This window comes from Cyanistes caeruleus, chromosome Z (genome assembly GCF_971803275.1).
Source record: "Cyanistes caeruleus chromosome Z, bCyaCae1.hap1.1, whole genome shotgun sequence".
Taxonomy (NCBI): Eukaryota; Metazoa; Chordata; class Aves; order Passeriformes; family Paridae; genus Cyanistes; species Cyanistes caeruleus.
Genome location: NC_141732.1, coordinates 35,626,401 through 35,653,381, shown reverse-complemented (window position 1 = coordinate 35,653,381; position 26,981 = coordinate 35,626,401). Strand labels below are relative to the sequence as shown.

At 50.8% G+C, this 26,981-nt stretch overlaps 2 protein-coding genes across 3 annotated transcripts; both read left to right on the top strand.

Annotated features, from left to right (window-relative positions):
* Positions 1 to 1,651: 1,651 nt before the first annotated feature.
* LOC111941729 (serine/threonine-protein kinase PAK 3-like) lies at positions 1,652 to 11,296 on the top strand. Of its 2 annotated transcripts, XM_023944902.2 has the most exons (13): positions 1,652 to 1,885; positions 2,798 to 2,835; positions 3,239 to 3,361; positions 3,890 to 4,012; positions 4,231 to 4,411; positions 5,389 to 5,452; positions 6,732 to 6,780; positions 7,976 to 8,088; positions 8,618 to 8,735; positions 9,246 to 9,345; positions 9,783 to 9,979; positions 10,566 to 10,703; positions 11,081 to 11,296. In XM_023944902.2, the coding sequence occupies exons 1-13, from the start codon at positions 1,810 to 1,812 to the stop codon at positions 11,168 to 11,170; spliced, it is 1,410 nt and encodes a 469-aa protein (XP_023800670.2). In that variant the 5' UTR covers positions 1,652 to 1,809; the 3' UTR covers positions 11,171 to 11,296. The 2 variants fall into 2 exon arrangements, with proteins under 2 accessions (XP_023800670.2, XP_023800672.2); XM_023944904.2 differs by lacking the exon at positions 9,783 to 9,979 and having other exon boundaries at positions 1,731 to 1,885.
* Positions 11,297 to 17,377: 6,081 nt separating this feature from the next.
* On the top strand, positions 17,378 to 26,981 carry LOC147648351 (serine/threonine-protein kinase PAK 3-like). Its single transcript, XM_086867969.1, has 13 exons — positions 17,378 to 17,615; positions 18,528 to 18,565; positions 18,969 to 19,091; positions 19,620 to 19,742; positions 19,961 to 20,141; positions 21,107 to 21,170; positions 22,430 to 22,478; positions 23,673 to 23,785; positions 24,315 to 24,432; positions 24,943 to 25,042; positions 25,480 to 25,676; positions 26,258 to 26,395; positions 26,772 to 26,981. The coding sequence occupies exons 1-13, from the start codon at positions 17,540 to 17,542 to the stop codon at positions 26,859 to 26,861; spliced, it is 1,410 nt and encodes a 469-aa protein (XP_086724095.1). The 5' UTR covers positions 17,378 to 17,539; the 3' UTR covers positions 26,862 to 26,981.

The following is a 26,981-nucleotide window of genomic DNA, read 5'->3' as shown; positions in this document are numbered from 1 at the left end:
GTGCCAGTGGTGCCATCAGTCCACCACGCTGGGCATGTGTGTGGGGATTGGTTCTGCCACTTTGCTGCCTCTTCCTATCACCCTGCTGGGCTCCTTCTGGCTTGGTTGGACCCAGTTGGTGTCAGTGTCACCACTCTGGGTTGCCTTGTTCTGCTGGAGCAGAAAAACAGACCTACATGCTGTCATGAATAAAATCTCTCAAGAAATCCACCCCGGTTAAAATACTGCGTTTAGTTACGTACAGTTAATGCTCTTATCCCATTTGTAAACCTTGTACCCCTTGTTTAGTCGGATAGTTCTTAGTAATGTTAATTACTTACCAGTTTCTGAAGTGTTTTGAAGTTTTTTATGAGACATTCCTGTACCCTTCCCCTTACTTGCTTGCTACTGTGTAACAAAGCTGCTCCCATGGGAGCTAAATCAAACCAACAAAAGCAACCCATTAGCAAGGTATGCCACAGAATGAGGCAACTCCCATGGATGCTGTGCCACACTAGAAGGAAGAAACTCCCAGGAAGCTGTGCAACCGAGTAGTATGCAAACTAAGGCATGCAAGACACCAAAACAACAAGCTAACAGAAGAATAAAAGGACAAAGAAACATATTCTAGCAAGTTATGATGAAAGATCATCTCCCTGTATCACCTAAGCCTGATTAGAAACCATCTTCCTGCATTACCATGACCTACTGGAAAGGACTGACCCCCCTAGACAACGAGCCAGAATATCAGGTCTCCTGGCTACTGTCATGAGGACAAAAGTCCCTGCTCTGCAGTGTGTGCTGCTGCAAAGCTGAATTGTGTCTCTTCCTTGGAGCTGCCAGTGTGGGAATGGCCATGGTGCAAGCAACTCCTCGGGTCCCCCCCACCCCCCAAGAGCTGAATCCTAATAAAGGCATCAAGCAGGAGTCCTGTCTCCTGGCCAATTTCTTTCACATGCTAGCATGGCCCTGATGCTTTCAGCTGTGTGTCAGAGCTGTCACTTCCATGCCACCCATCCTCAGCCCTGTGTTCTAAGAAATACCGTGAAAGGACAAAAATGTGTGGGGGGTGGAAATGGTGGTGGGGCTGGGGTGTCAAGGCCTCTCCGCTAAAGCAAGCCAGACAGAACGATTCCACTTGCATTTCCAGTCATGGCATTTTCCTGCCAAAATGTCACACCCATGTTCAAAATGGTTTGAACAAATAGTGCTGAAAGATCCATGACCTTGTCTCTGTACACAGCAGAGACCTGTAAATGTAATGAAATTAGTGCTTCTCCTTGTTTGCTGCTTCTAGAAATAAGGAAGGTCCAGCTGGAACAAGACTTTTGTTTTTTCTCTCAGAAGCATTAGTACCCAAAGATCACAAATGTGGTTCCTCACATCCTGGTTCCTTCTGGGTGTTCAGCATCTCAGTGTGGGTTATAGGGGCTTGGTATGTTTTTTGAGTTACTCTTAGACGCCTGGAGCAATAGGTTAGGAACTAGGGGGGCTTTTTGCATTGCTTTGTAGCACAGGAGAACTTTGCAGGCTTTTTTTGGCGTTAGCTGTAGAGGAGGTCTGGTTCTATGCATGACTTCACAAAGCAGCCTCATGTGGCTGCTCTTGTGATGTCAGCAGCCACATGCCAGCGTTGTCAAGGCAAAGTTGCTGTGCCGAGGCGCGGAAGGCCTCCGTGTGCAGAGCGGCTCTTTGGCACGCTGGCTGCAGGCGGGACCTGCTGATCGACGAGGTCTCTGCCAGCCGGCTGCACCCGGACAGGACTCGGAGCAGTTTTGCTTTTGCTCACAGGTGTTGTCCGGTGCAGAGTTGCTCAGCGCTGCTCAAGCCATGGAGAGAGTGTGTGCTGCAGTTTGCACGGCTTTCTCTGTGGCTTATTCTGGGTACTTTTTCACCCACCTGGCCCGTAAGTAGGCATTTCTGTTCAGTGCAGCGTATGGAAACCAAAAAGGCCACAAAGGGGCATTTGGTTGGGTAAAGCTGCTGTCAACAGCTCCAGCTAAGAAGGGGGTGTCTCTAGCCAGTGGGGCATGGGACAGCATTTGTAACGTAGCCTGCAGGGTTTTCTGCTCCCACCACGGCATGGCCTGTGGCAGTGGAGTCTGGAATCTCCTCGCTTTGCTGACTCAAGCAAGACAACTTCCAGCATGGGAAGAGTGAGAGAGCTTGGCAGGAGGCCTTGTAAAAACTGTGCGCTGCTCTCTAGGACTGAGGGGAAGCATTTCTTGTCTGCATTCCCTCATGCCAGGATGTGCCTGTGAAACTTGACACTTCCTGTGTGCTAAAGAATCCATTAGCTCTATGATGAAATCACAGAATCAGCTTGGAAAAGACCTCTGAGGTCGACATTTCAAAAGATTTCTTGTGTGCTCCATAGCCCAGGAGCTGTTGCCATGCTGTGTCATCATAGAACTGCCACCATGGCTGAGGGGGGACTTGGGTGAAGCTTTTCTGGGCAAACGTTTCCAGCAAGCTCATGGCAATTGTTGCATACAATGTCTTCAGAAAAGTGAAGCAGAGGAAAGAGAGGAGCTGTAGCTCCTGCTGGGTGGGGTGGGGCAGGAGCAGTGACTGTTACAGAAGCACTTGGACTTCCTGGGTCTCAAGTTTCTATGGGCTGAGTGGCCACAGAGGACAAAAGGTAGGCACAAGGCAGTATTTTGTGCTGTTGTCTTGCTTGCTGTGTGACACAAGTGTTGCTGCTGGAGGGACGTAGTGAAAGCAGAATGCTCTGGTTTTGGGTTGACTCTTTGGTGGGCTTGCCCAGTGTGGGAAGTTTTCTTACAGCATCCATCTCTTTTTCCCCTGTGTGTTGCAGGTCACATTGCCCATGTCTGGAGAGAATCCGGTCCATGGGTGAGTGGGAAAGGAGCCTTTGGCATTGGTAGCGTTTGACGGTTGTGGAGTAAGGTGTGAACTGGGCCTGGTGCAGCCTGGTGCCAGCCTGGTTGGATGAATGAAAGTAGGCTCTTTGCAGCAGCTGCAGCAGCAGCAGGAGGAGGAGGAGGATCCCTGGTTGTTTTCTGGAGTTGCATTTCAGAGCTTTTAATCAGATGAAAGTTGGGTTGCTTGGTGCTTTAAGGCATGATGGAATTGCTCCCGTACAAGAGAGTGCAGTCCCATGTAATTGGCCCATTTTACTTGGGTTTGAGCAATTTAGAATCCCATTTGTCTCCAGATGATTTCTCCTTACTGCATCTGGGTCTAGAGCTGAATAGAAAGAAGGTTGCCTGTCCCTCTCGCTGCTGTCTGTCTGCAGAGCCCAAGACCAATCTCAGAGCCTCCAGTGGCTGTGTGTCTTCCTGAAGAAGAGGCCAAAGGGAAGGAAGATGCCCTCCAAGCTGCACCTGCTGCCACTGCAGGGCCTGAGCCTCCAGCATCAGTAAGTGGCAGCTCTGGGTAGCCCTGTGGCTGCAGGAAAGCAAGAGGTGCACGTTTCTGATCAGACAGCACATCCTCTGTGTGGCTGCAACTGCTGAGGGCTGGAATCTTTCCAGCCCTTCCAGGGCATTTCCCCACCTGATGAGGCCTGGAAAAGGGGTGTGGTACTTGGAGGTTCAGGCATCAGCCTCCACTGTTGTGACAGGGGCCATGAATTTGTTTCAGGAAGAGATGAGAGGTAGCATTAGGATGTCTTTGGATGCTCCTGGGGTCCAAGTGAGGCCCTTTGTGCCCAGTGGCTGTGCAGGCGCCCTGTTCCTGGTGAAGAGAGCAGTGCAAAGATGCAGTTCACAGCCTTGCAGGATATGGAGGAGACACTGTCCCCAGGAGGGACCTGCCCTCTCCTCCAAGCAGCTGTTGGTAGCTAAAGGAACAGTTGAGATGCAGCAGGGCCTGTAACTGAACATACATAAGGTTGTGAGTGGCAGGTTCTCTCCTGTCCCTCACGCTGCTGTCTGTCACTCCACAGAGTGCAAGGGCAGCGTCAGCACCTGCTCTGGCTGCCTCTGTACCTGAGGAAGAGGCTGAAGAGGAGGAAGGTGCCATTGAACCTGTCCCTGCTGTGAGCCCACAGCCTGAGCAGGCAACATCAGTAAGTGCCTGCTTTGGTTAGCAGTGTCTTTGGTATCATTTTGTCCGTCATGTAAATCGGCCTTTGGGTTTTGTGCCTTGAGTTGGATAAGTGGGTAGCAAAAGCCGAGAGGGGAAGAGGCCTGCATGAGGCCTGCAGCATCTTCCTAGGGGCTTGCATTTGAAATGGGGCATGTCTGCACAACCCAAATTCTGACCCAAATTCCTGTCTTGTCCCAGAGCTCCACCTCCTCAGTTGCTGCACCTGCACAAAGTTCAGCTGCGGGCTCTGAAGAAGCCTCCAGGCCTGAAGCTGGAAACTTCAGCACGAGCAGCTCGTGCACCTGGAGCACGAGTAGTTCCTCTGGCAGCACAGATGGTCTGCGTGAGAGGAAAAAGGATGAATGCCTGGCCGTGCTGAGTAGGTCCTTTGTGATCCTTGTCTGCTGGAGCAAGTGCCTTGTGTGTGCATGTGTCAGCATGAGCTGTCCCACCTCCTCTTCATCTTCCTCAGCTGAGTGTCGGGTGCTGAGGCCTCCACACAGGACGTGTTATTGTGCTTTGAGGTGGTGAGGGAGCCACGGGGGTGTTGCTGCTGCCTCTGAGGGCAGCTCGGCCTGGCTTGGCTTTGCCTGAGCTTCCCTCCATGCAAAAGGCAAAAGAGGGATTATTTGTGGCTCTGAAGCAGGAGGCTGTGACCTAGCGAAGGAGGAGGCCTCAGGGAGCCCTGTGGGGCCCGGCTGCTGTGGGGCACAGCCAAGGTCATCTGCAGAACTTAGCCTGTCCTAAAGGCTGGGGGACCTCCTTCCTAAGGCCCATCACGCTAGGTCAGAACATGAGCTGCTGCTTCTCTTGAAAGGCAGGCGGGCATTGTTTAGGCAAAGTCCAGCTTAAAGGTGGAGATTGTACCTTTGCTGGAAGCACTTTGCAATGTTCTTCCTGTTCTGGAAAGGGCAGCTGTTGATAAAAACTGATTCCAGAACCCAAGATGCCTTTGATATTAGCAAGGTTTAAGGCTTTTGTTGAATGTCACAGGCTGTTTATTGCCACGAACAGAAAGGTTTTGTTCTTCCTGTGGCCCTTAATGTTTATAGACAACAATCACTTTACTTGGTTATGGTTTTCTGATCCCTGTCTCCTCTGACTGTTTCTCCATGTGCTTGGACATGTTTAGTTTAGGCTTTTAGTTGGGTGCAGGCCGTCTGTGCTGCAGAGCTGCTTGTCTTGCTGCTGCTGTTTTTGTGGTGGTGGTGGTGGTGGTGGTGCGGTGGTGGTGTTGATCCCCAGCTGACTGAGCTGAAAGGGCCCAGTGTCCCAGAGAGTGGCCCTGCCTTTCTGATCTGCTGCAGGGTGGCATCTCTGTCTTGAAATGAGCATCTTCCCTTTGGATTTTTGCAGGGATGCTGGTGAGCGAGGGAGATCCAGAGGCGAAATACACAGAACTGGAAACTATTGGCAAAGGGTGAGTGCAGCCACAGTTCCTTCCTCAAAGTTCCTTCCCTCTTCCAAAAAGAGGGGCTGTGTATTTTGCTGGTGTCACATCTCCCCAGAGTGACGTCAGGCAAGCTCCAAAGCTGTTCAGACGCTGTGTTGAGATGCTGCCATCTCTCAGAACATTAGAGCTTAATTTATAACAGTTATAGCTGTGGTCCGAAGGCATGGCAAGGACATCTGGATGCTGGCAATGTCTTTTCTGCAGCAAAGAGTAGCACCTGGCAGATGTCCTGTCCCTCAAGTGTGTTGTGCCTGTTTGCTACTTGTCAGAGGAGAAATCGAGTCTCAAGAGAATAGAGAATATGTGGGAATGAAAGGAGGCAAAACTTCATTGCCTCAAAGGTCCAGGTAGCGGTCAGGTCAAGATAGCTGTCAGGGGACAGCTCTCAATAACATTTCTTTCCAGTGTTTTGTGGAAAACAGGATTCAGTGGTCAGAAGGAGCACCACCCAGTGTAGAAGGCAAAAGCAGAAATGAAAGCAGCAGCTCTCTTTTGTAGCTGAGGTGGCAAAAGCCAAAGCTTCAGGGGATGCCCAGTGCCAGTGCACTCTACAGGAAAAGGCATCATCTCCCTGATGGCAGAACCCCTGTGGATCCTGTGGGGTTTAGGCCTTTCCTGCAAAGAATCCACCCAGCTGTTCCCTTTTGAAAGCCAGCTCTGCTGACTGTAAATGGGATTGATTTGCAGTATTTCCTCTGTGAGGAGCCAAATGTACAAGAACTCACAGGAAAAGTGAAGGCCTTCCTGTGCCCTGGGCAGTGAAGAGAAGCAGCTGCCGATGGCTCTGGACCCAGAACGCAGCTGTCTAAGGATCCTGTGTTCTGAGTACCTCTCCATTTTGTCTGTGCAACAATGGAAGCCTTTGCCTGCTCTGGCTGTAGCTGCAGCTATGGCTGGAGACTTCTTTCCTTGCCAGCTGGAGATAGGAGGTGTGTCTGGAGGCTTTCCTCCAATGGCTGTTACATGGCTTCAGGCTTCCCAGAAGGCCTGTGTGGTGGTGCCTGAGTTTGGCATAACCTCCAAGGAGAGGTGTGCGAAGGCCCAAGTGGCACGTGTGTGCCTGGAAAAAATCCACACATGCACAGATAGAGGAAGAGAAAAGGGTAAAAAGACCCACACCAGGATCTGGGCCATGTTCCATTTGCTGTTTGCACCAGGGCTCCTTTTCCTATTGGACTGCGGTGTCTTGCACTTGCTTGCAGGGACTAAAGGACCTCGCCTTCCTAAGCTGTTGTTTTGTTTCTAGGGGTTTTGGCACGGTGTTCACGGCAGTGGAGACTGCCACAGGAGAAGAGGTAAGCGTCAAGCAGCGCTGCAGCTGCTGCAGCTCTCAAGTGCCCTCCCCTCTGCTGTGAGCTGTGCCTGAGCTTTGGGTCGCCGGTCGAGCTTTGCTGCAAAGGCAGATGAAGCACAGAGTAGCGTCTGCCTGCCAAATACTGTGGGGACGGATTTTGTTCTCCTCAGCTGCCCCAAGGAATGCAAGGAGGCCAAGCAGTATCTTTCAGAGGAGGACACGCTGGCTGGGTCTTAACACCAAGGTGGTGTCATAGAGCATGGCACTTCTCTTTGGGGCTGCAGCTCAAGGTTCCTGAATTCTCATTTCTGGCTGCTCGCAAACACGTGGGAATTGTGCTGGTAGTTCCTTTGCCAACTGTAGTGCCATCCTTGGGAACTGTGCTTAGAGAAAGAGGTCTGCAAGGAGTCCCTCAAGGGCTTAAGCCCTGCTCAGAGCCTGCCTGGCGTGTATTGCTAGAGGATCAAGGAGTGGGTTATTTCTTTTTACAGTCAGGCAGTAATTGCAAATGTCAGCGATGTGAAGGAAAGTGTTTTAGTGGAACGGAATGAAAGTTCCTGAAGCGAGGAAGAGCTAGGATTGTCTTTTTTGGGGGTGTACTCAATGATGTTTTCATGGTCATGGCATTTTTTTCTGTAAAGTATGCAGGGTTGTATTTCTTCGGGGGAATACCCTCAGGATGTTTTTAGGACGGCATTTTATCTGTCATGTCTGTAAGAGTTTGCTTTCTGTTGTGCAATGGAAAACAGTGCCAGTGGCTGCTGGAGTAATGATGAAGCCCCCTAGAATTGCCAAAGCTTTGCCAGCAGTTTTGCTCGGTTTTCACCAGCACAGAATGGCTTCCTGCTTCCAAGAGGTGTGTGAAATGAAAATGATGATGATGATGATGAAATAAGGCCCTGGGGAAGACTGTGGGCACAGGGAGTGACATTAGAGTTTTAAGGTGGAGAGTTTAGAACCTGGTGCTTCTCCTGGGTTTACAAGGCAAAGGATGTCTGGCTCTGTGTCCTGGGACAGGCGCCCAAGGAAGCGGTGTAAGAGGCTCTGGCAAGCTCAGTTTCGAGTTCCTCTGCTGTCTAGTTGGAAGGCAATTAGGTCCAGCCCAGCTCTGTCATCCCAAGATCACTGTCTCCATGTTCCCCTTGTGGTCTTGTGCCACAGATTTCTTTGGTTCATGGTTTTCCATGTGGTTTTAGGTGGCCATAAAGAAAATTAGTCTGGTGGAAGACAGCAGCAGTGAACTGTGTGTGAATGAAATCCAGGTCATGCGTGACAATAAGAACTCCAACATCGTGAACTACATAGACAGGTGAGTGGTTCTGCTATTCTGCCGTGAAGGGTCCTTCACACCCTGCAAGCCAGAGGTTCAACCACTCCTTTGGTGGCTGGCAGAGGATGGAGCTGTTAATTCCTGTTTCTGGGCTGATCTACAGCATCTTGGGAGGAGATTGCATTGGGGCTGCATTAATCTTTGTGGGCATACATAGTCTGAAGTGCTCTTTCCAAGACCTGACTCGGCCCTGTCTTACTGAGTCAAGAGCCTGAAAGTTCCTGCCCTCTCTCCACATTGTTTTGTTGGGTTTAGGGTTTGATTTTTTTTCCTATGGGTCTTAAGTGCTGCCCAAGCACTGTAGATCGTATTTCCCTCAGCCTGTTCCCAGTGTTTTGCACGGGTGTGGATACCAAGAAGTCTTTTAGACTGCACAGAGTTCAAGCCCTGTAGAACCTAGTGAAAGACCATTGACTTCCTCCTGTCTTCCTGTGTGAGAGACAGGGAAACAAGAATCCGTCATGTAAATGCAGGCATTCATTCCCGGGCTGTTGCTTTCTCCTTTCAGCTACCTGGTTGACGAGGACCTCTGGCTCGTGATGGAATACATGGACGGAGGTTCTCTGCACGATGTCATTCGAGAGACTCGTATGGCAGAAGGAGAGATAGCAACTGTCTCTCGGGAGGTAAGGGATGGTGCTTGTGCCTCCCATGGCTTGGGCGGGCTGCTCCTTCCCCATGGCTGCTAAGGAGAGGAGTGGTGTCGTCTTCCAAGCTTCCTTTCTGCCTTTCTGTTACGACAGGCAGTAGCAAGAGCACCTGAAGTGCCTGCCAGTGTGCCTGCCCTTCTTCTGGTGTGTTTGTTTGTGTTTGCCTCTCTAAACACTTGCCTGGAGCGCGTGTGAAATGCACTCCTGCTGGAGGGAGCACAGCCACTGCAGGAGTGATCTTGCAGTCTGTGTTTGCAGGGCCAGAGGAACAATTGCCCTTTCTCTTTCAAAAGCAACTACAGCCTCAGTTAGAAAGGCAGCGCTGTCCTTGTGTTGGAGCAGCAAGCTCCTGGCCTTGCCAGCAGCGTGTCCTGCCATGGCTGAGCATCCCTCAGCAAGTCAGTCTTGCAGATGTGCCACTTCCCTGTTTGTGGGATGCAATCCGAACGGGAACTCTTAGGCTGGTGTTTCTTTTTCCTCTCTCAGTGCCTGCAAGGCCTGGATTTCCTTCACTGCAAGCAAGTCATCCACCGAGACATCAAAAGCCACAACATTCTCCTGGGCTTGGACGGATCTGTCAAGTTGGGTGGGTGTCGTTGGCCAGGCTGAGCTGCGGTGGGCTGTGGTGTGGGGCTGCCTTTGGGTGACTGCCAGTTCCTCAAGAGTGGTGCCTGTGGCAGGGCAGGCTGCCCTGCTGCCAGCGCAGAGCGTGGCTGCGAGGTGCAGGGAGGTGTGGCTGGCAAGAAGGTGGTGTCAGGAGTGGCCTTGGGTTGTGTGTGTCCCTTCCTGAGCGAGGCAATTACAGTCTAAAGCTTCAGGCAGCTAACAGCCACCGCATGAAACTGGGGGCTTTTGCTAAGCGGCCAATTCCATAGTTCCTTGGCTACAGGCCTGATGAATGCCCATACGGCCCCTTTTGCAGCTGGATTCCACACTGCTTTCTTGGACGTGGTACCATGGGGAATTCTTTTGTTGGCTTTCCTAATTTGCGTTGCCTTGATCAGAGTGGTTTCTTCTCCTCAGCTGATTTTGGCCTCGCTGCTCAGCTCACTGCTGAGCAGAGCAAACGGAGATCAGCTGTTGGCACTACTTACTGGATGGCGCCAGAAATTTTCACCAGGAAGCCCTATGGCCCCAAAGTGGACATCTGGTCCCTCGGCATCGTGGGGATCGAGATGGTGGAAGGAGCGCCTCCTTACCTGATGAAAACCTCCCGCACGGTACGCTGCAGCTACTCTCTGTCACTCTAACAGAATCTGTCCCCATCCTTCTGCCTGAGAAGCTTGTTAACACCTGGAGACAATAGGTTCCAGGCTGCATAGTCTCTTGAGCTTCTTGTCCAGATCATCCCCCTGCCATTTCATCATGAAAACCACAAAACAACGTGATGCCTTTTGCTAGATGGAAGCTCTGCCTAAGGGAGCAGGGAGCGGTGCTGCGCTGCCTTTAATGGAACAATACTTGGGAAAAGTAGAGTTGGAACAAATTCTACCATCCAGGTTGCCTGTAGAGCTAGTGTCAGTGCTCAGAGAAGCAAAGTGTGCTTCTGCTGATGGAGTTGCTCCTAATTCCATCAGGCAGTGAAATCGGGGGTCAAGGCAAGGGCCTTTGCATGTTGGAGTAGCTGTGGCTGTAAGTGGCTTTGGGGTAGTTCTTTTGGCTGGGGTAGGAAAGACATCTCCCAGCCTCTGGCAGGCAGGCAGGAAGATGGCACTGGAGAGTGGAGCTTGTCTGGTGGGGGGGTCTATTTGAGCAGTTTGGGCTGCGGAGGAGACAGGTAGAGTTTGGTGTTTCCTTCTTCTCTAGGTTCAACAGCTGATAAGCTCCGGGGGCTCCCCAAAGCTGCAGAACCCCAGGCAGCAGTCGCCTTGGTTGCGGGACTTTCTGCACTGCTGCCTGGAGACAGACGAGGACAGGCGCTGGTCTGCCCAGGAGCTTCTGCAGGTAAAAGGCAAAGCGGCTGCAGGGTGTGCCAGTTGCCCGCTGCCAGGGGCTCCTCATCTGCTCAAGTGCAAGGCATCAGATGGACCCTGCTCCTAAGAATGATCTGGGGGCTTTCCAAAGCAAAACAAAGGAGAATCCTGGCCCGGGGTGGGTTGGAAGGAGCTTTTCAAGGTCTCCCAGACCAAATCTCCTTAAGCTGAAGACATCTGTGTCAATGGAGTCGTGGGATTGTGAGCCATGTTTGCCTGTGGTCACAAGGTCCTGGATGTGGAGACAGAGGTGCACAGAGTGCCCTCATTTCTGCATTTATTCAGTAGCCAGAGAAAGCTTGTTTCAGCCTGTGAGGAAAGTTCATTTCTTGTTTTTCTCTTGGTCAGCATCCGTTTGTAACCTCAGCCAAGCCACCCTCCAGCCTGACGCCTCTGATCATGGCAGCGCAGCAGTTTATGGCCGACAGGAGATACTAGCCCTGGAGGAGGCCATTGTTGTTTTTTGTAGTTTGTAGTTTGTTTTTCATAGTTTGTAGTTTGTAGTTTGTAGTTTGTTTAGATTGATAGTCAAAATAAATAGTTATCTCTGTTTTGGAAGACAAAGTGTCTGCTAAAGAGGGCAGGAGCCTCCCCTGGAATGAGAGTGTAGACCCCCTCCCTCCGAATTATTATAATTCTGAAATCAAGGGGCTCTCAGGCAGAGATCTGGGGATAGGAATAACAGTTCTTTACTGGAATTTATATCAAGGCTAACATACAACAATAAGTACAGCGCTAGGAAAGAAACAGAACCAGGGACCCCATGACAGCCTTCTGGGCTGAGACGGGAAGGGATGGAGGAGAGGCTTTGCTTCACAAACCCCCTCGGGCGGGCAGTGCCGGTGCTCCTGCAGGGCTCTGAGCAACACTCAGCTGAAGCAGCAGGGATGAGCTGAGATCCTGGGCTGGTGGATGAGGTGGATCAGCAGCTCTGCAGCGGTGGCTGGCACTGCCACACGTCCTGGCAGGACAGGGGTGTGAGGCCACCAACGAAGAGGGAAGAAGGAGAAGCAGCAGCAGCTCCATCTGGGTGATGGCGACATTCCCTTCTCCACACTGCAACAGCTCTGCACATCCAAAGTGTCCTTCTCCAAAGCTGAAGAAGCCGTCAAACTGTCCCCACCTTCCCCTTTTCCTGCCCCATTCTCCCCTTGGGCCCGGCTGAACTCTTTGTGCTCTTCAAGTATCCACCACGTACCCCCAGTTAGGTTTTTCCCACAACTAAGGGGTAAAAATTCCACAGGTAACTGAAAGACCTAAAAGAAGCACACCTAACCCCCAACAATAATACAAAACCTTCATTGTATGGGAAGCTTCCCTTTGTTCTCACCCTGTGAATAAACTCTAAATTTGCTTCTGAATGGCCAAGTGTTTCTTAAATACGGGAAGACCCATGGATGGGGTTTGTGGCACAGTTTGGAAGTGGGCAAAGGTCTTCTTCCTTCATTGCCTCCAGGCCACAACCTCTTGTGGACATGCAGGCTTGCAGCTGTGAACAGAAGAGCAGAGCAGGACGAAATGGAGCAGAGCAGTGGTGTCACTGCTGGGGATGCCACAGGGGCTGTGGTTGTGTTGCAGCTGCTGGGCAAGGTTGGGAGTGTCTGTGTTGCTCTGGGCAGAGTGGGAAGCAGCCGGGCTTCTCTGCAGGCTCAGCCGCAAGTGAGTGTCCAGCGGGAATGGAAGTTCTGCCATGGGAACCATGGCTGATGTGAGGGAGGGAAAATTTGAGCAGATTGGATCTGTGTGAGCCACGGCCTCTCTCAGCCTCTCTCTCTTTGAGACTGAGACTCCATCAGTCTCAGCTTCACATTCTCAGCAGTGTGAAATGTGGCTCACTTCAGATAGAATTAAGAGGGGACAAATTCTTTGAACCACTATCTATTTAGTGATCCCAACAAATCAGCTGAGTTGGGTGTGTGTCTCTCCTCTGAGAGCTGCACACCCACTTCATTGAAATGGCAACCTTTTTATACCCTTTTGTGGCCAGGGGTCCCTGTTCCCTTTCCCATTGCTTGGGTACTCAGGAACTTTCCCTATCTCCTGACTGCCTACCCTGCTCCCAGAACCTCCTTTCCCCTCCCCTCCCATCTTTCTCCCTTTTCTGGTTGCATCTTCAAATGCATTCCTTTTTTGCTTCTGGACAACACTTAACAGGTGCAAAGAACAGATCAAACAAACCCCATCTAAACCATAGAAAACTGACTGGAGATCAGAATTTCATTTTCTCCTTTTTTTCCTCCATTTCTGTTCTGGACTGAAGCAAAATGCTTTCTCATGTGGTCCCATGGCAGCCACCACATCTGAAGGAGCTGCCCAGACAGAGCTCCCTTGGGCTTGTGCTGCATGAGAGGCTGGGAGGAGACGCAGCCAGGACAGGTGACCCAAAGTGGCCAAAGGAATATTCCAGACCATCTGACATCCTGCTATGTAGTTCAAGCTGAGTGCAAGAGGGAGGAAGGAGGAAGGAGGGGATATTTGGATTGATGGCACTTGCTCTCCCAAGTCACTGTGAGGCATGAGGGGGCCCTGCTATCCTGGAGATGTGAAACACCTGCCTGCTCCTGGGGAATGGTGAATGAGTTCTTTGGGTTTTTTGCTTGCGTGTGTGGCTTCTGTATTCCCTATGCAACTGAAATGTTCTTCACCTGTGAGTTTCCCAGCTTTTACCCTTCCAATTCTCTGCCCAGTCCATCCCCCTGGTGGAACAGTGAGCAAGAATGACTGTGTGTGGAGCCTGCTTGCTGCCTGGGGTTAAACCACAACATGAGAAACAGAGAAAAAAGTGGTTTAAAAGCGAGAGGCAGAGGGATGAAGCTTCCAGACTTTGGGATGGTGGTGGTTTTTCTGTTTTCCTAAGGCTGCCTTCCTGTAGCCTGTCCAGCACCTGATCTATTTGGTCTCTGCCTCACCACTTCCAGTTTTTCTGGGACCAGTCCATTTGGGCCCACTGCTTTCCTCCTGATAGCTAGCACTTTGTGACTTGTCCCACAGCGTGCTGGAATTTTCTTTCCTCCCTTTCTTCACATCCATAGCAGGCAGCTATGCTGCATGGCTGTAGCCAGGGAAGCTCCCTGAGGTTCACCTCAGGTGGACAAGGTTCCATGGAAATGCCATAGCAGTGCAGCAGCAACATGGCTGTGTATGCAGTGGGTGTGTTGCTTGGCTTTCCATGTTTTCATCAATCCTATCCTTTGGAGTCCCGTGTCCCGCTCTGTTCTGTAGTGAACATTTGAGAAGGTCTCTGAATGGCTTGGGAATGCAGCAATGTTGAGGTCGTGTTTTCAGTCCTGTCTCTTCCTGATGTTAGCTCTGAAGTAAATGGAGCAGAATGACAAGCTGTCAAATAGATGGTATTACACTGGTTGTTGGAAGCAATTATTCTTCAATTACATTTCAACATAGTCACAACTTTACTGTTGGAACAGAATGTTTGAGATAAAACATTCTTATGCCTCGTACTCCACAACAGGTGACCATGTAAGTTCTCATCTTGTTTGCACAAGACCAGTGGTTTACTATTCTCGTCAAGAAAGTACTTGAAAGCATGGAGCTTTATAATGTCTTGTGAGATTTTGAAAGAGGAAGGTATTTTTTATGTTTCTTGAAGAACTGCTGATTTGGAGGGTGAAACATGCAATAAATAGCACCAGTTGCCAGTATGAAGAAAGCTACTTGGTTCACCTGACATCATAGAATCATAGAATGCTTTGGGATTTCAGGAATACTGGAAAGAGCTGTAAGGTCTCCCAGAGTCTTATCTTTGCCAGACTTAACAAGCCCAGTTCTCTCACCTGTCCCTCACAGCACAGGTGTTCCATCCCTCTGACCATCTTGGTGGCCTCCTTGGCACTTGCTCTAACAGGTCCGTGTCCTTCCTATGCTGGGGGCTCAGTGCTGTAGGCAGTGTTCTGGATGGGGTCTCACCAGAGCAGAGTGAAGATGCAGCCCCATTGACCTGCTGCCCACACTGCAGATGTGTGATGCAGCCCAGGACACAGGCTTTCTGGGCTGTAATCCCAGCTTTGTTGAAGGTGATGAGGTTCCCATGGGCCCCCTTTTTGAGCTTGTCCAGGTCCCTCTGGATGGCACCTCATTCCTCAGGCATGTCACCCACTCAGCACGGTGTCACCCACATTGACTGAGGGTGCCCAAGATCCCTCTGTCTTCTGTCCTTGATGAAGATCACACTGGTTCCAATATGGGCCCCTGAGGAACACCACTTTTCACTGATGCCCATCGGTTCAGCAAGCCATGGACTACTACCATTTGGATATGCCCGTCCAACCAATTCCAATTCCACTGAACAGTTCTATCAAAGCCACCTCTCTCCCAATTTAGAGCAGAAGATGTTGTGGGGAATAGTGCCAAAGTCCTTACAGAACTCCAGAAGATGACATCTGTAGCCTTTCCCTTGTCCGCTGGTGTGGAAAATGCAGGCACAGCAAGCTCTCAAGGCCTTGAGCATCCAGGCTCAGAGGTAGAGACAGATACAAAGTTTGACCTGAGACCTTGGAAAAGGCTTGGAGTTTTAGAACAATAAATTTGCAGAGACGTGAAGTACGACATAAAGCAGGAATGTGTTTTAAGCAAGCAGAAATACGCCTCATGTAAGGGAATAAATACGTTATGCAAGACGGTAGAAAATTTTAAAGTTAAACAATAAAATCAGTTACAGAGTTAATAGAACTCTCAATATGATTGGTGTTATATATATATATATAAATGTATATGTTTATGTATATATGTATATATATGTATGTGATATATATTAGTGTTATATATAGTGTTATATGATGAGTCCGCAAACATGAAAAGAAAATTGTACAAGAGAAGTAATGGCTTGACCAACAGAGGTGAAGTTTCACATGTGGCCCCTGGAAGAAAGACAAGATGGTGAGGGGCTCCAGAGTGGTTCTGGTGGTCAATGGGGGCTGCTGGTGCTGCCTGGAGCAGCTCTGGACCTGCAGTGGCAGTTCCCTGCACCCTCTGTGTGGCAGTGATGGTGCCAGTGGTGCCATTAGTCCACCACGCTGGGCATGTGTGTGGGGATTGGTTCTGCCACTTTGCTGCCTCTTCCTATCACCCTGCTGGGCTCCTTCTGGCTTGGTTGGACCGAGTTGGTGTCAGTGTCACCACTCAGGGTTGCCTTGTTCTGCTGGAGCAGAAAACAGACCTACATGCTGTCATGAATAAAATCTCTCAAGAAATCCACCCCGGTTAAAATACTGTGTTTAGTTATGTACAGTTAATGCTCTTATCCCATTTGTAAACCTTGTACCCCTTGTTTAGTCGGATAGTTCTTGGTATGTTAATTACTTACCAGTTTCTGAAGTGTTTTGAAGTTTTTTATGAGACATTCCTGTACCCTTCCCCTTACTTGCTTGCTACTGTGTAACAAAGCTGCTCCCATGGGAGCTAAATCAAACCAACAAAAGCAACCCATTAGCAAGGTATGCCACAGAATGAGGCAACTCCCATGGATGCTGTGCCACACTAGAAGGAAGAAACTCCCAGGAAGCTGTGCAACCGAGTAGTATGCAAACTAAGGCATGCAAAGACACCAAAACAACAAGCTAACAGAAGAATAAAAGGACAAAGAAACATATTCTAGCAAGTTATGATGAAAGATCATCTCCCTGTATCACCTAAGCCTGATTAGAAACCATCTTCCTGCATTACCATGACCTACTGGAAAGGACTGACCCCCCTAGACAACGAGCCAGAATATCAGGTCTCCTGGCTACTGTCATGAGGACAAAAGTCCCTGCTCTGCAGTGTGTGCTGCTGCAAAGCTGAATGGTGTCTCTTCCTTGGAGCTGCCAGTGTGGGAATGGCCGTGGTGCAAGCAACTCCTCGGGTCCCCCCCACCCCCCAAGAGCTGAATCCTAATAAAGGCATCAAGCAGGAGTCTTGTCTCCTGGCCAATTTCTTTCACATGCTAGCATGGCCCTGATGCTTTCAGCTGTGTGTCAGAGCTGTCACTTCCATGCCACCCATCCTCAGCCCTGTGTTCTAAGAAATACCGTGAAAGGACAAAAATGTGTGTGGGGTGGAAATGGTGGTGGGGCTGGGGTGTCAAGGCCTCTCCGCTAAAGCAAGCCAGACAGAACGATTCCACTTGCATTTCCAGTCATGGCATTTTCCTGCCAAAATGTCACACCCATGTTCAAAATGGTTTGAACAAATAGTGCTGAAAGATCCATGACCTTGTCTCTGTACACAGCAGAGACCTGTAAATGTAATGAAATTAGTGCTTCTCCTTGTTTGCTGCTTCTAGAAATAAGGAAGGTCCAGCTGGAACAAGACTTTTGTTTTTTCTCTCAGAAGCATTAGTACCCAAAGATCACAAATGTGGTTCCTCACATCCTGGTTCCTTCTGGGTGTTCAGCATCTCAGTGTGGGTTATAGGGGCTTGGTATGTTTTTTGAGTTACTCTTAGACGCCTGGAGCAATAGGTTAGGAACTAGGGGGGCTTTTTGCATTGCTTTGTAGCACAGGAGAACTTTGCAGGCTTTTTTTGGCGTTAGCTGTAGAGGAGGTCTGGTTCTATGCATGACTTCACAAAGCAGCCTCATGTGGCTGCTCTTGTGATGTCAGCAGCCACATGCCAGCGTTGTCAAGGCAAAGTTGCTGTGCCGAGGCGCGGAAGGCCTCCGTGTGCAGAGCGGCTCTTTGGCACGCTGGCTGCAGGCGGGACCTGCTGATCGACGGCTCTGCCAGCCGGCTGCACCCGGACAGGACTCGGAGCAGTTTTGCTTTTGCTCACAGGTGTTGTCCGGTGCAGAGTTGCTCAGCGCTGCTCAAGCCATGGAGAGAGTGTGTGCTGCAGTTTGCACGGCTTTCTCTGTGGCTTATTCTGGGTACTTTTTCACCCACCTGGCCCGTAAGTAGGCATTTCTGTTCAGTGCAGCGTATGGAAACCAAAAAGGCCACAAAGGGGCATTTGGTTGGGTAAAGCTGCTGTCAACAGCTCCAGCTAAGAAGGGGGTGTCTCTAGCCAGTGGGGCATGGGACAGCATTTGTAACGTAGCCTGCAGGGTTTTCTGCTCCCACCACGGCATGGCCTGTGGCAGTGGAGTCTGGAATCTCCTCGCTTTGCTGACTCAAGCAAGACAACTTCCAGCATGGGAAGAGTGAGAGAGCTTGGCAGGAGGCCTTGTAAAAACTGTGCGCTGCTCTCTAGGACTGAGGGGAAGCATTTCTTGTCTGCATTCCCTCATGCCAGGATGTGCCTGTGAAACTTGACACTTCCTGTGTGCTAAAGAATCCATTAGCTCTATGATGAAATCACAGAATCAGCTTGGAAAAGACCTCTGAGGTCGACATTTCAAAAGATTTCTTGTGTGCTCCGTAGCCCAGGAGCTGTTGCCATGCTGTGTCACCATAGAACTGCCACCATGGCTGAGGGGGGACTTGGGTGAAGCTTTTCTGGGCAAACGTTTCCAGCAAGCTCATGGCAATTGTTGCATGCAATGTCTTCAGAAAAGTGAAGCAGAGGAAAGAGAGGAGCTGTAGCTCCTGCTGGGTGGGGTGGGGCAGGAGCAGTGACTGTTACAGAAGCACTTGGACTTCCTGGGTCTCAAGTTTCTATGGGCTGAGTGGCCAAAGAGGACAAAAGGTAGACACAAGGCAGTATTTTGTGCTGTTGTCTTGCTTGCTGTGTGACACAAGTGTTGCTGCTGGAGGGACGTAGTGAAAGCAGAATGCTCTGGTTTTGGGTTGACTCTTTGGTGGGCTTGCCCAGTGTGGGAAGTTTTCTTACAGCATCCATCTCTTTTTCCCCTGTGTGTTGCAGGTCACATTGCCCATGTCTGGAGAGAATCCGGTCCATGGGTGAGTGGGAAAGGAGCCTTTGGCATTGGTAGCGTTTGACGGTTGTGGAGTAAGGTGTGAACTGGGCCTGGTGCAGCCTGGTGCCAGCCTGGTTGGATGAATGAAAGTAGGCTCTTTGCAGCAGCTGCAGCAGCAGCAGCAGGAGGAGGAGGATCCCTGGCTGTTTTCTGGAGTTGCATTTCAGAGCTTTTAATCAGATGAAAGTTGGGTTGCTTGGTGCTTTAAGGCACGATGGAATTGCTCCCGTACAAGAGAGTGCAGTCCCATGTAATTGGCCCATTTTACTTGGGTTTGAGCAACTTAGAATCCCATTTGTCTCCAGATGATTTCTCCTTACTGCATCTGGGTCTAGAGCTGAATAGAAAGAAGGTTGCCTGTCCCTCTCGCTGCTGTCATTCTGCAGAGCCCAAAACCAACCTCAGAGCCTCCAGTGGCTGTGTGTCTTCCTGAAGAAGAGGCCAAAGGGAAGGAAGATACCCTCCAAGCTGCACCTGCTGCCACTGCAGGGCCTGAGCCTCCAGCATCAGTAAGTGGCAGCTCTGGGTAGCCCTGTGGCTGCAGGAAAGCAAGAGGTGCACGTTTCTGATCAGACAGCACATCCTCTGTGTGGCTGCAACTGCTGAGGGCTGGAATCTTTCCAGCCCTTCCAGGGCATTTCCCCAGCCAATGAGGCCTGGAAAAGGGGTGTGGTACTTGGAGGTTCAGGCATCAGCCTCCACTGTTGTGACAGGGGCCATGAATTTGTTTCAGGAAGAGATGAGAGGTAGCATTAGGATGTCTTTGGATGCTCCTGGGGTCCAAGTGAGGCCCTTTGTGCCCAGTGGCTGTGCAGGCGCCCTGTTCCTGGTGAAGAGAGCAGTGCAAAGATGCAGTTCACAGCCTTGCAGGATATGGAGGAGACACTGTCCCCAGGAGGGACCTGCCCTCTCCTCCAAGCAGCTGTTGGTAGCTAAAGGAACAGTTGAGATGCAGCAGGGCCTGTAACTGAACATACATAAGGTTGTGAGTGGCAGGTTCTCTCCTGTCCCTCACGCTGCTGTCTGTCACTCCACAGAGTGCAAGGGCAGCGTCAGCACCTGCTCTGGCTGCCTCTGTACCTGAGGAAGAGGCTGAAGAGGAGGAAGGTGCCAATGAACCTGTCCCTGCTGTGAGCCCACAGCCTGAGCAGGCAACATCAGTAAGTGCCTGCTTTGGTTAGCAGTGTCTTTGGTATCATTTTGTCCGTCATGTAAATCGGCCTTTGGGTTTTGTGCCTTGAGTTGGAGAAGTGGGTAGCAAAAGCCGAGAGGGGAAGAAGCCTGCATGAGGCCTGCAGCATCTTCCTAGGGGCTTGCATTTGAAATGGGGCATGTCTGCACAACCCAAATTCTGACCCAAATTCCTGTCTTGTCCCAGAGCTCCACCTCCTCAGTCGCTGCACCTGCACAAAATTCAGCTGCGGGCTCTGAAGAAGCCTCCAGGCCTGAAGCTGGAAACTTCAGCACGAGCAGCTCGTGCACCTGGAGCACGAGTAGTTCCTCTGGCAGCACAGATGGTCTGCGTGAGAGGAAAAAGGATGAATGCCTGGCCGTGCTGAGTAGGTCCTTTGTGATCCTTGTCTGCTGGAGCAGTGCCTTGTGTGTGCATGTGTCAGCATGAGCTGTCCCACCTCCTGTTCTTCCTCCTCAGCTGAGTGTCGGGTGCTGAGGCCTCCACACAGGACGTGTTGTTGTGCTTTGAGGTGGTGAGGGAGCCACGGGGGTGTTGCTGCTGCCTCTGAGGGCAGCTCGGCCTGGCTTGGCTTTGCCTGAGCTTCCCTCCATGCAAAAGGCAAAAGAGGGATTGTTTGTGGCTCTGAAGCAGGAGGCTGTGACCTAGCGAAGGAGGAGGCCTCAAGGAGCTCCTGTGGGGCCCGGCTGCTGTGGGGCACAGCCAAGGTCATCTGCAGAACTCAGCCTGTCCTAAAGGCTGGGGGACCTCCTTCCTAAGGCCCATCACACTAGGTCAGAACATGAGCTGCTGCTTCTCTTGAAAGGCAGGAGGGCATTGTTTAGGCAAAGTCCGGCTTACAGGTGGAGATTGCGCCTTTGCTGGAAGCACTTTGCAATGTTCTTCCTGTTCTGGAAAGGGCAGCTGTTGATAAAAACTGATTCCAGAACCCAAGATGCCTTTGATATTGGCAAGGTTTAAGGCTTTTGTTGAATGTTACAGGCTGTTTATTGTCCAGAACAGAAAGGTTTTGTTCTTCCTGTGGCCCTTAATGTTTATAGACAACAATCACTTTACTTGGTTATGGTTTTCTGATCCCTGTCTCCTCTGACTGTTTCTCCATGTGCTTGGACATGTTTAGTTTAGGCTTTTAGTTGGGTGCAGGCCGTCTGTGCTGCAGAGCTGCTTGTCTTGCTGCTGCTGTTTTTGTGGTGGTGGTGCGGTGGTGGTGTTGTTCCCCAGCTGACTGAGCTGAAAGGGCCCAGTGTCCCAGAGAGTGGCCCTGCCTTTCTGATCTGCTGCAGGGTGGCATCTCTGTCTTGAAATGAGCATCTTCCCTTTGGATTTTTGCAGGGATGCTGGTGAGCGAGGGAGATCCAGAGGCGAAATACACAGAACTGGAAACTATTGGCAAAGGGTGAGTGCAGCCACAGTTCCTTCCTCAAAGGGAGGGGCTGCGTATTTTGCTGGTGTCACATCTCCCCAGAGTGACGTCAGGCAAGCTCCAAAGCTGTTCAGACGCTGTGTTGAGATGCTGCCATCTCTCAGAACTTTAGAGCTTAATTTATAACATTTATAGCTGTGGTCCGAAGGCATGGCAAGGACATCTGGATGCTGGCAATGTCTTTTCTGCAGCTAAGAGTAGCACCTGGCAGATGTCCTGTCCCTCAAGTGTGTTGTGCCTGTTTGCCGCTTGTCAGAGGAGAAATCGAGTCTCAAGAGACTAGAGAATATGTGGGAATGAAAGGAGGCAAAACTTCATTGCCTCAAAGGTCCAGGTAGCGGTCAGGTCAAGATAGCTGTCAGGGGACAGCTCTCAATAACATTTCTTTCCAGTGTTTTGTGGAAAACAGGATTCAGTGGTCAGAAGGAGCACCACCCAGTGTAGAAGGCAAAAGCAGAAATGAAAGCAGCAGCTCTCTTTTGTAGCTGAGGTGGCAAAAGCCAAAGCTTCAGGGGATGCCCAGTGCCAGTGCACTCTACAGGAAAAGGCATCATCTCCCTGATGGCAGAACCCCTGTGGATCCTGTGGGGTTTAGGCCTTTCCTGCAAAGAATCCACCCAGCTGTTCCCTTTTGAAAGCCAGCTCTGCTGACTGTAAATGGGATTGATTTGCAGTATTTCCTCTGTGAGGAGCCAAATGTACAAGAACTCACAGGAAAAGTGGAGGCCTTCCTGTGCCCTGGGCAGTGAAGAGAAGCAGCTGCCGATGGCTCTGGACCCAGAACACAGCTGTCTAAGGATCCTGTGTTCTGAGTACTTCTCCATTTGTCTGTGCAACAATGGAAGCCTTTGCCTGCTCTGGCTGTAGCTGCAGCTATGGCTGGAGACTTCTTTCCTTGCCAGCTGGAGATAGGAGGTGTGTCTGGAGGCTTTCCTCCGATGGCTGTTACATGGCTTCAGGCTTCCCAGAAGGCCTGTGTGGTGGTGCCTGAGTTTGGCATAACCTCCAAGGAGAGGTGTGCGAAGGCCCAAGTGGCACGTGTGTGCCTGGAAAAAATCCACACATGCACAGATAGAGGAAGAGAAAAGGGTAAAAAGACCCACACCAGGATCTGGGCCATGTTCCATTTGCTGTTTGCATCAGGGCTCCTTTTCCTATTGGACTGCGGTGTCTTGCACTTGCTTGCAGGGACTAAAGGACCTCGCCTTCCTAAGCTGTTGTTTTGTTTCTAGGGGTTTTGGCACGGTGTTCACGGCAGTGGAGACTGCCACAGGAGAAGAGGTAAGCGTCAAGCAGCGCTGCAGCTGCTGCAGCTCTCAAGTGCCCTCCCCTCTGCTGTGAGCTGTGCCTGAGCTTTGGGTCGCCGGTCGAGCTTTGCTGCAAAGGCAGATGAAGCACAGAGTAGCGTCTGCCTGCCAAATACTGTGGGGACGGATTTTGTTCTCCTCAGCTGCCCCAAGGAATGCAAGGAGGCCAAGCAGTATCTTTCAGAGGAGGACACGCTGGCTGGGTCTTAACACCAAGGTGGTGTCATAGAGCATGGCACTTCTCTTTGGGGCTGCAGCTCAAGGTTCCTGAATTCTCATTTCTGGCTGCTCGCAAACACGTGGGAATTGTGCTGGTAGTTCCTTTGCCAACTGTAGTGCCATCCTTGGGAACTGTGCTTAGAGAAAGAGGTCTGCAAGGAGTCCCTCAAGGGCTTAAGCCCTGCTCAGAGCCTGCCTGGCGTGTATTGCTAGAGGATCAAGGAGTGGGTTATTTCTTTTTACAGTCAGGCAGTAATTGCAAATGTCAGCGATGTGAAGGAAAGTGTTTTAGTGGAACGGAATGAAAGTTCCTGAAGCGAGGAAGAGCTAGGATTGTCTTTTTTGGGGGTGTACTCAATGATGTTTTCATGGTCATGGCATTTTTTTCTGTAAAGTATGCAGGGTTGTATTTCTTCGGGGGAATACCCTCAGGATGTTTTTAGGACGGCATTTTATCTGTCATGTCTGTAAGAGTTTGCTTTCTGTTGTGCAATGGAAAACAGTGCCAGTGGCTGCTGGAGTAATGATGAAGCCCCCTAGAATTGCCAAAGCTTTGCCAGCAGTTTTGCTCGGTTTTCACCAGCACAGAATGGCTTCCTGCTTCCAAGAGGTGTGTGAATGAAAATGATGATGATGATGATGAAATAAGGCCCTGGGGAAGACTGTGGGCACAGGGAGTGACATTAGAGTTTTGAGGTAGAGAGTTTAGGACCTGGTGCTTCTCCTGGGTTTACAAGGCAAAGGATGTCTGGCTCTGTGTCCTGGGACAGGCGCCCAAGGAAGCGGTGTAAGAGGCTCTGGCAAGCTCAGTTTCGAGTTCCTCTGCTGTCTAGTTGGAAGGCAATTAGGTCCAGCCCAGCTCTGTCATCCCAAGATCACTGTCTCCATGTTCCCCTTGTGGTCTTGTGCCACAGATTTCTTTGGTTCATGGTTTTCCATGTGGTTTTAGGTGGCCATAAAGAAAATTAGTCTGGTGGAAGACAGCAGCAGTGAACTGTGTGTGAATGAAATCCAGGTCATGCGTGACAATAAGAACTCCAACATCGTGAACTACATAGACAGGTGAGTGGTTCTGCTATTCTGCCGTGAAGGGTCCTTCACACCCTGCAAGCCAGAGGTTCAACCACTCCTTTGGTGGCTGGCAGAGGATGGAGCTGTTAATTCCTGTTTCTGGGCTGATCTACAGCATCTTGGGAGGAGATTGCATTGGGGCTGCATTAATCTTTGTGGGCATGCATAGTTTGAAGTGCTCTTTCCAAGACCTGACTCAGCCCTGTCTTACTGAGCCAAGAGCCTGAAAGTTCCTGCCCTCTCTCCACATTGTTTTGTTGGGTTTAGGGTTTGATTTTTTTTCCTATGGGTCTTAAGTGCTGCCCAAGCACTGTAGATCGTATTTCCCTCAGCCTGTTCCCAGTGTTTTGCACGGGTGTGGATACCAAGAAGTCTTTTAGACTGCACAGAGTTCAAGCCCTGTAGAACCTAGTGAAAGACCATTGACTTCCTCCTGTCTTCCTGTGTGAGAGACAGGGAAACAAGAATCCGTCATGTAAATGCAGGCATTCATTCCCGGGCTGTTGCTTTCTCCTTTCAGCTACCTGGTTGACGAGGACCTCTGGCTCGTGATGGAATACATGGACGGAGGTTCTCTGCACGATGTCATTCGAGAGACTCGTATGGCAGAAGGAGAGATAGCAACTGTCTCTCGGGAGGTAAGGGATGGTGCTTGTGCCTCCCATGGCTTGGGCGGGCTGCTCCTTCCCCATGGCTGCTAAGGAGAGGAGTGGTGTCGTCTTCCAAGCTTCCTTTCTGCCTTTCTGTTACGACAGGCAGTAGCAAGAGCACCTGAAGTGCCTGCCAGTGTGCCTGCCCTTCTTCTGGTGTGTTTGTTTGTGTTTGCCTCTCTAAACACTTGCCTGGAGCGCGTGTGAAATGCACTCCTGCTGGAGGGGGCACAGCCACTGCAGGAGTGATCTTGCAGTCTGTGTTTGCAGGGCCAGAGGAACAATTGCCCTTTCTCTTTCAAAAGCAACTACAGCCTCAGTTAGAAAGGCAGCGCTGTCCTTGTGTTGGAGCAGCAAGCTCTTGGCCTTGCCAGCAGCGTGTCCTGCCATGGCTGAGCATCCCTCAGCAAGTCAGTCTTGCAGATGTGCCACTTCCCTGTTTGTGGGATGCAATCCGAACGGGAACTCTTAGGCTGGTGTTTCTTTTTCCTCTCTCAGTGCCTGCAAGGCCTGGATTTCCTTCACTGCAAGCAAGTCATCCACCGAGACATCAAAAGCCACAACATTCTCCTGGGCTTGGACGGATCTGTCAAGTTGGGTGGGTGTCGTTGGCCAGGCTGAGCTGCGGTGGGCTGCGGTGTGGGGCTGCCTTTGGGTGACTGCCAGTTCCTCAAGAGTGGTGCCTGTGGCAGGGCAGGCTGCCCTGCTGCCAGCGCAGAGCGTGGCTGCGAGGTGCAGGGAGGTGTGGCTGGCAAGAAGGTGGTGTCAGGAGTGGCCTTGGGTTGTGTGTGTCCCTTCCTGAGCGAGGCAATTACAGTCTAAAGCTTCAGGCAGCTAACAGCCACCGCATGAAACTGGGGGCTTTTGCTAAGCGGCCAATTCCATAGTTCCTTGGCTGCAGGCCTGATGAATGCCCATACGGCCCCTTTTGCAGCTGGATTCCACACTGCTTTCTTGGACGTGGTACCATGGGGAATTCTTTTGTTGGCTTTCCTAATTTGCGTTGCCTTGATCAGAGTGGTTTCTTCTCCTCAGCTGATTTTGGCCTCGCTGCTCAGCTCACTGCTGAGCAGAGCAAACGGAGATCAGCTGTTGGCACTACTTACTGGATGGCGCCAGAAATTTTCACCAGGAAGCCCTATGGCCCCAAAGTGGACATCTGGTCCCTTGGCATCGTGGGGATCGAGATGGTGGAAGGAGCGCCTCCTTACCTGATGAAAACCTCCCGCACGGTACGCTGCAGCTACTCTCTGTCACTCTAACAGAATCTGTCCCCATCCTTCTGCCTGAGAAGCTTGTTAACACCTGGAGACGATAGGTTCCAGGCTGCATAGTCTCTTGAGCTTCTTGTCCAGATCATCCCCCTGCCATTTCATCATGAAAACCACAAAACAACGTGATGCCTTTTGCTAGATGGAAGCGCTGCCTAAGGGAGCAGGGAGTGGTGCTGCGCTGCCTTTAATGGAACAATACTTGGGAAAAGTAGAGTTGGAACAAATTCTACCATCCAAGTTGCCTGTAGAGCTAGTGTCAGTGCTCAGAGAAGCAAAGTGTGCTTTTGCTGATGGAGTTGCTCCTAATTCCATCAGGCAGTGAAATCGGGGGTCAAGGCAAGGGCCTTTGCATGTTGGAGTAGCTGTGGCTGTAAGTGGCTTTGGGATCTTTTGGCTGGGGTAGGAAAGACATCTCCCAGCCTCTGGCAGGCAGGCAGGAAGATGGCACTGGAGAGTGGAGCTTGTCTGGTGGGGGGTCTATTTGAGCAGTTTGGGCTGCGGAGGAGACAGGTAGAGTTTGGTGTTTCCTTCTTCTCTAGGTTCAACAGCTGATAAGCTCCGGGGGCTCCCCAAAGCTGCAGAACCCCAGGCAGCAGTCGCCTTGGTTGCGGGACTTTCTGCACTGCTGCCTGGAGACAGACGAGGACAGGCGCTGGTCTGCCCAGGAGCTTCTGCAGGTAAAAGGCAAAGCGGCTGCAGGGTGCGCCAGCTGCCCGCTGCCAGGGCTCCTCATCTGCTCAAGTGCAAGGCATCAGATGGACCCCGCTCCTAAGAATGGTCTGGGAGCTTTCCAAAGGAAAACAGAGGAGAATCCTGGCCCGGGGTGGGTTGGAAGGAGCTTTTCAAGGTCTCCCAGACCAAATCTCGTTAAGCTGAAGACATCTGTGTCAATGGAGTCGTGGGATTGTGAGCCATGTTTGCCTGTGGTCACAAGGTCCTGGATGTGGAGACAGAGGTGCACAGAGTGCCCTCATTTCTGCATTTATTCAGTAGCCAGAGAAAGCTTGTTTCAGCCTGTGAGGAAAGTTCATTTCTTGTTTTTCTCTTGGTCAGCATCCGTTTGTAACCTCAGCCAAGCCACCCTCCAGCCTGACGCCTCTGATCATGGCAGCGCAGCAGTTTATGGCCGACAGGAGATACTAGCCCTGGAGGAGGCCATTGTTGTTTTTTGTAGTTTGTAGTTTGTTTTTTGTAGTTTGTAGTTTGTAGTTTGTAGTTTGTTTAGATTGATAGTCAAAATAAACAGTTATCTCTGTTTTGGAA

Coding starts and splice junctions, on each gene's coding strand:
- LOC111941729 (XM_023944902.2), top strand. CDS start 1,810: ATGGAGAGAGTGTGTGCTGCAGTTTGCACGGCTTTCTCTGTGGCTTAT. Junction 4,412..5,388: donor TGAATGCCTGGCCGTGCTGA/GTAGGTCCTTTG, acceptor GGATTTTTGCAG/GGATGCTGGTGAGCGAGGGA. Junction 9,346..9,782: donor GGACGGATCTGTCAAGTTGG/GTGGGTGTCGTT, acceptor TCTTCTCCTCAG/CTGATTTTGGCCTCGCTGCT.
- LOC147648351 (XM_086867969.1), top strand. CDS start 17,540: ATGGAGAGAGTGTGTGCTGCAGTTTGCACGGCTTTCTCTGTGGCTTAT. Junction 19,092..19,619: donor GGCCTGAGCCTCCAGCATCA/GTAAGTGGCAGC, acceptor GTCACTCCACAG/AGTGCAAGGGCAGCGTCAGC. Junction 23,786..24,314: donor ATCGTGAACTACATAGACAG/GTGAGTGGTTCT, acceptor TTCTCCTTTCAG/CTACCTGGTTGACGAGGACC.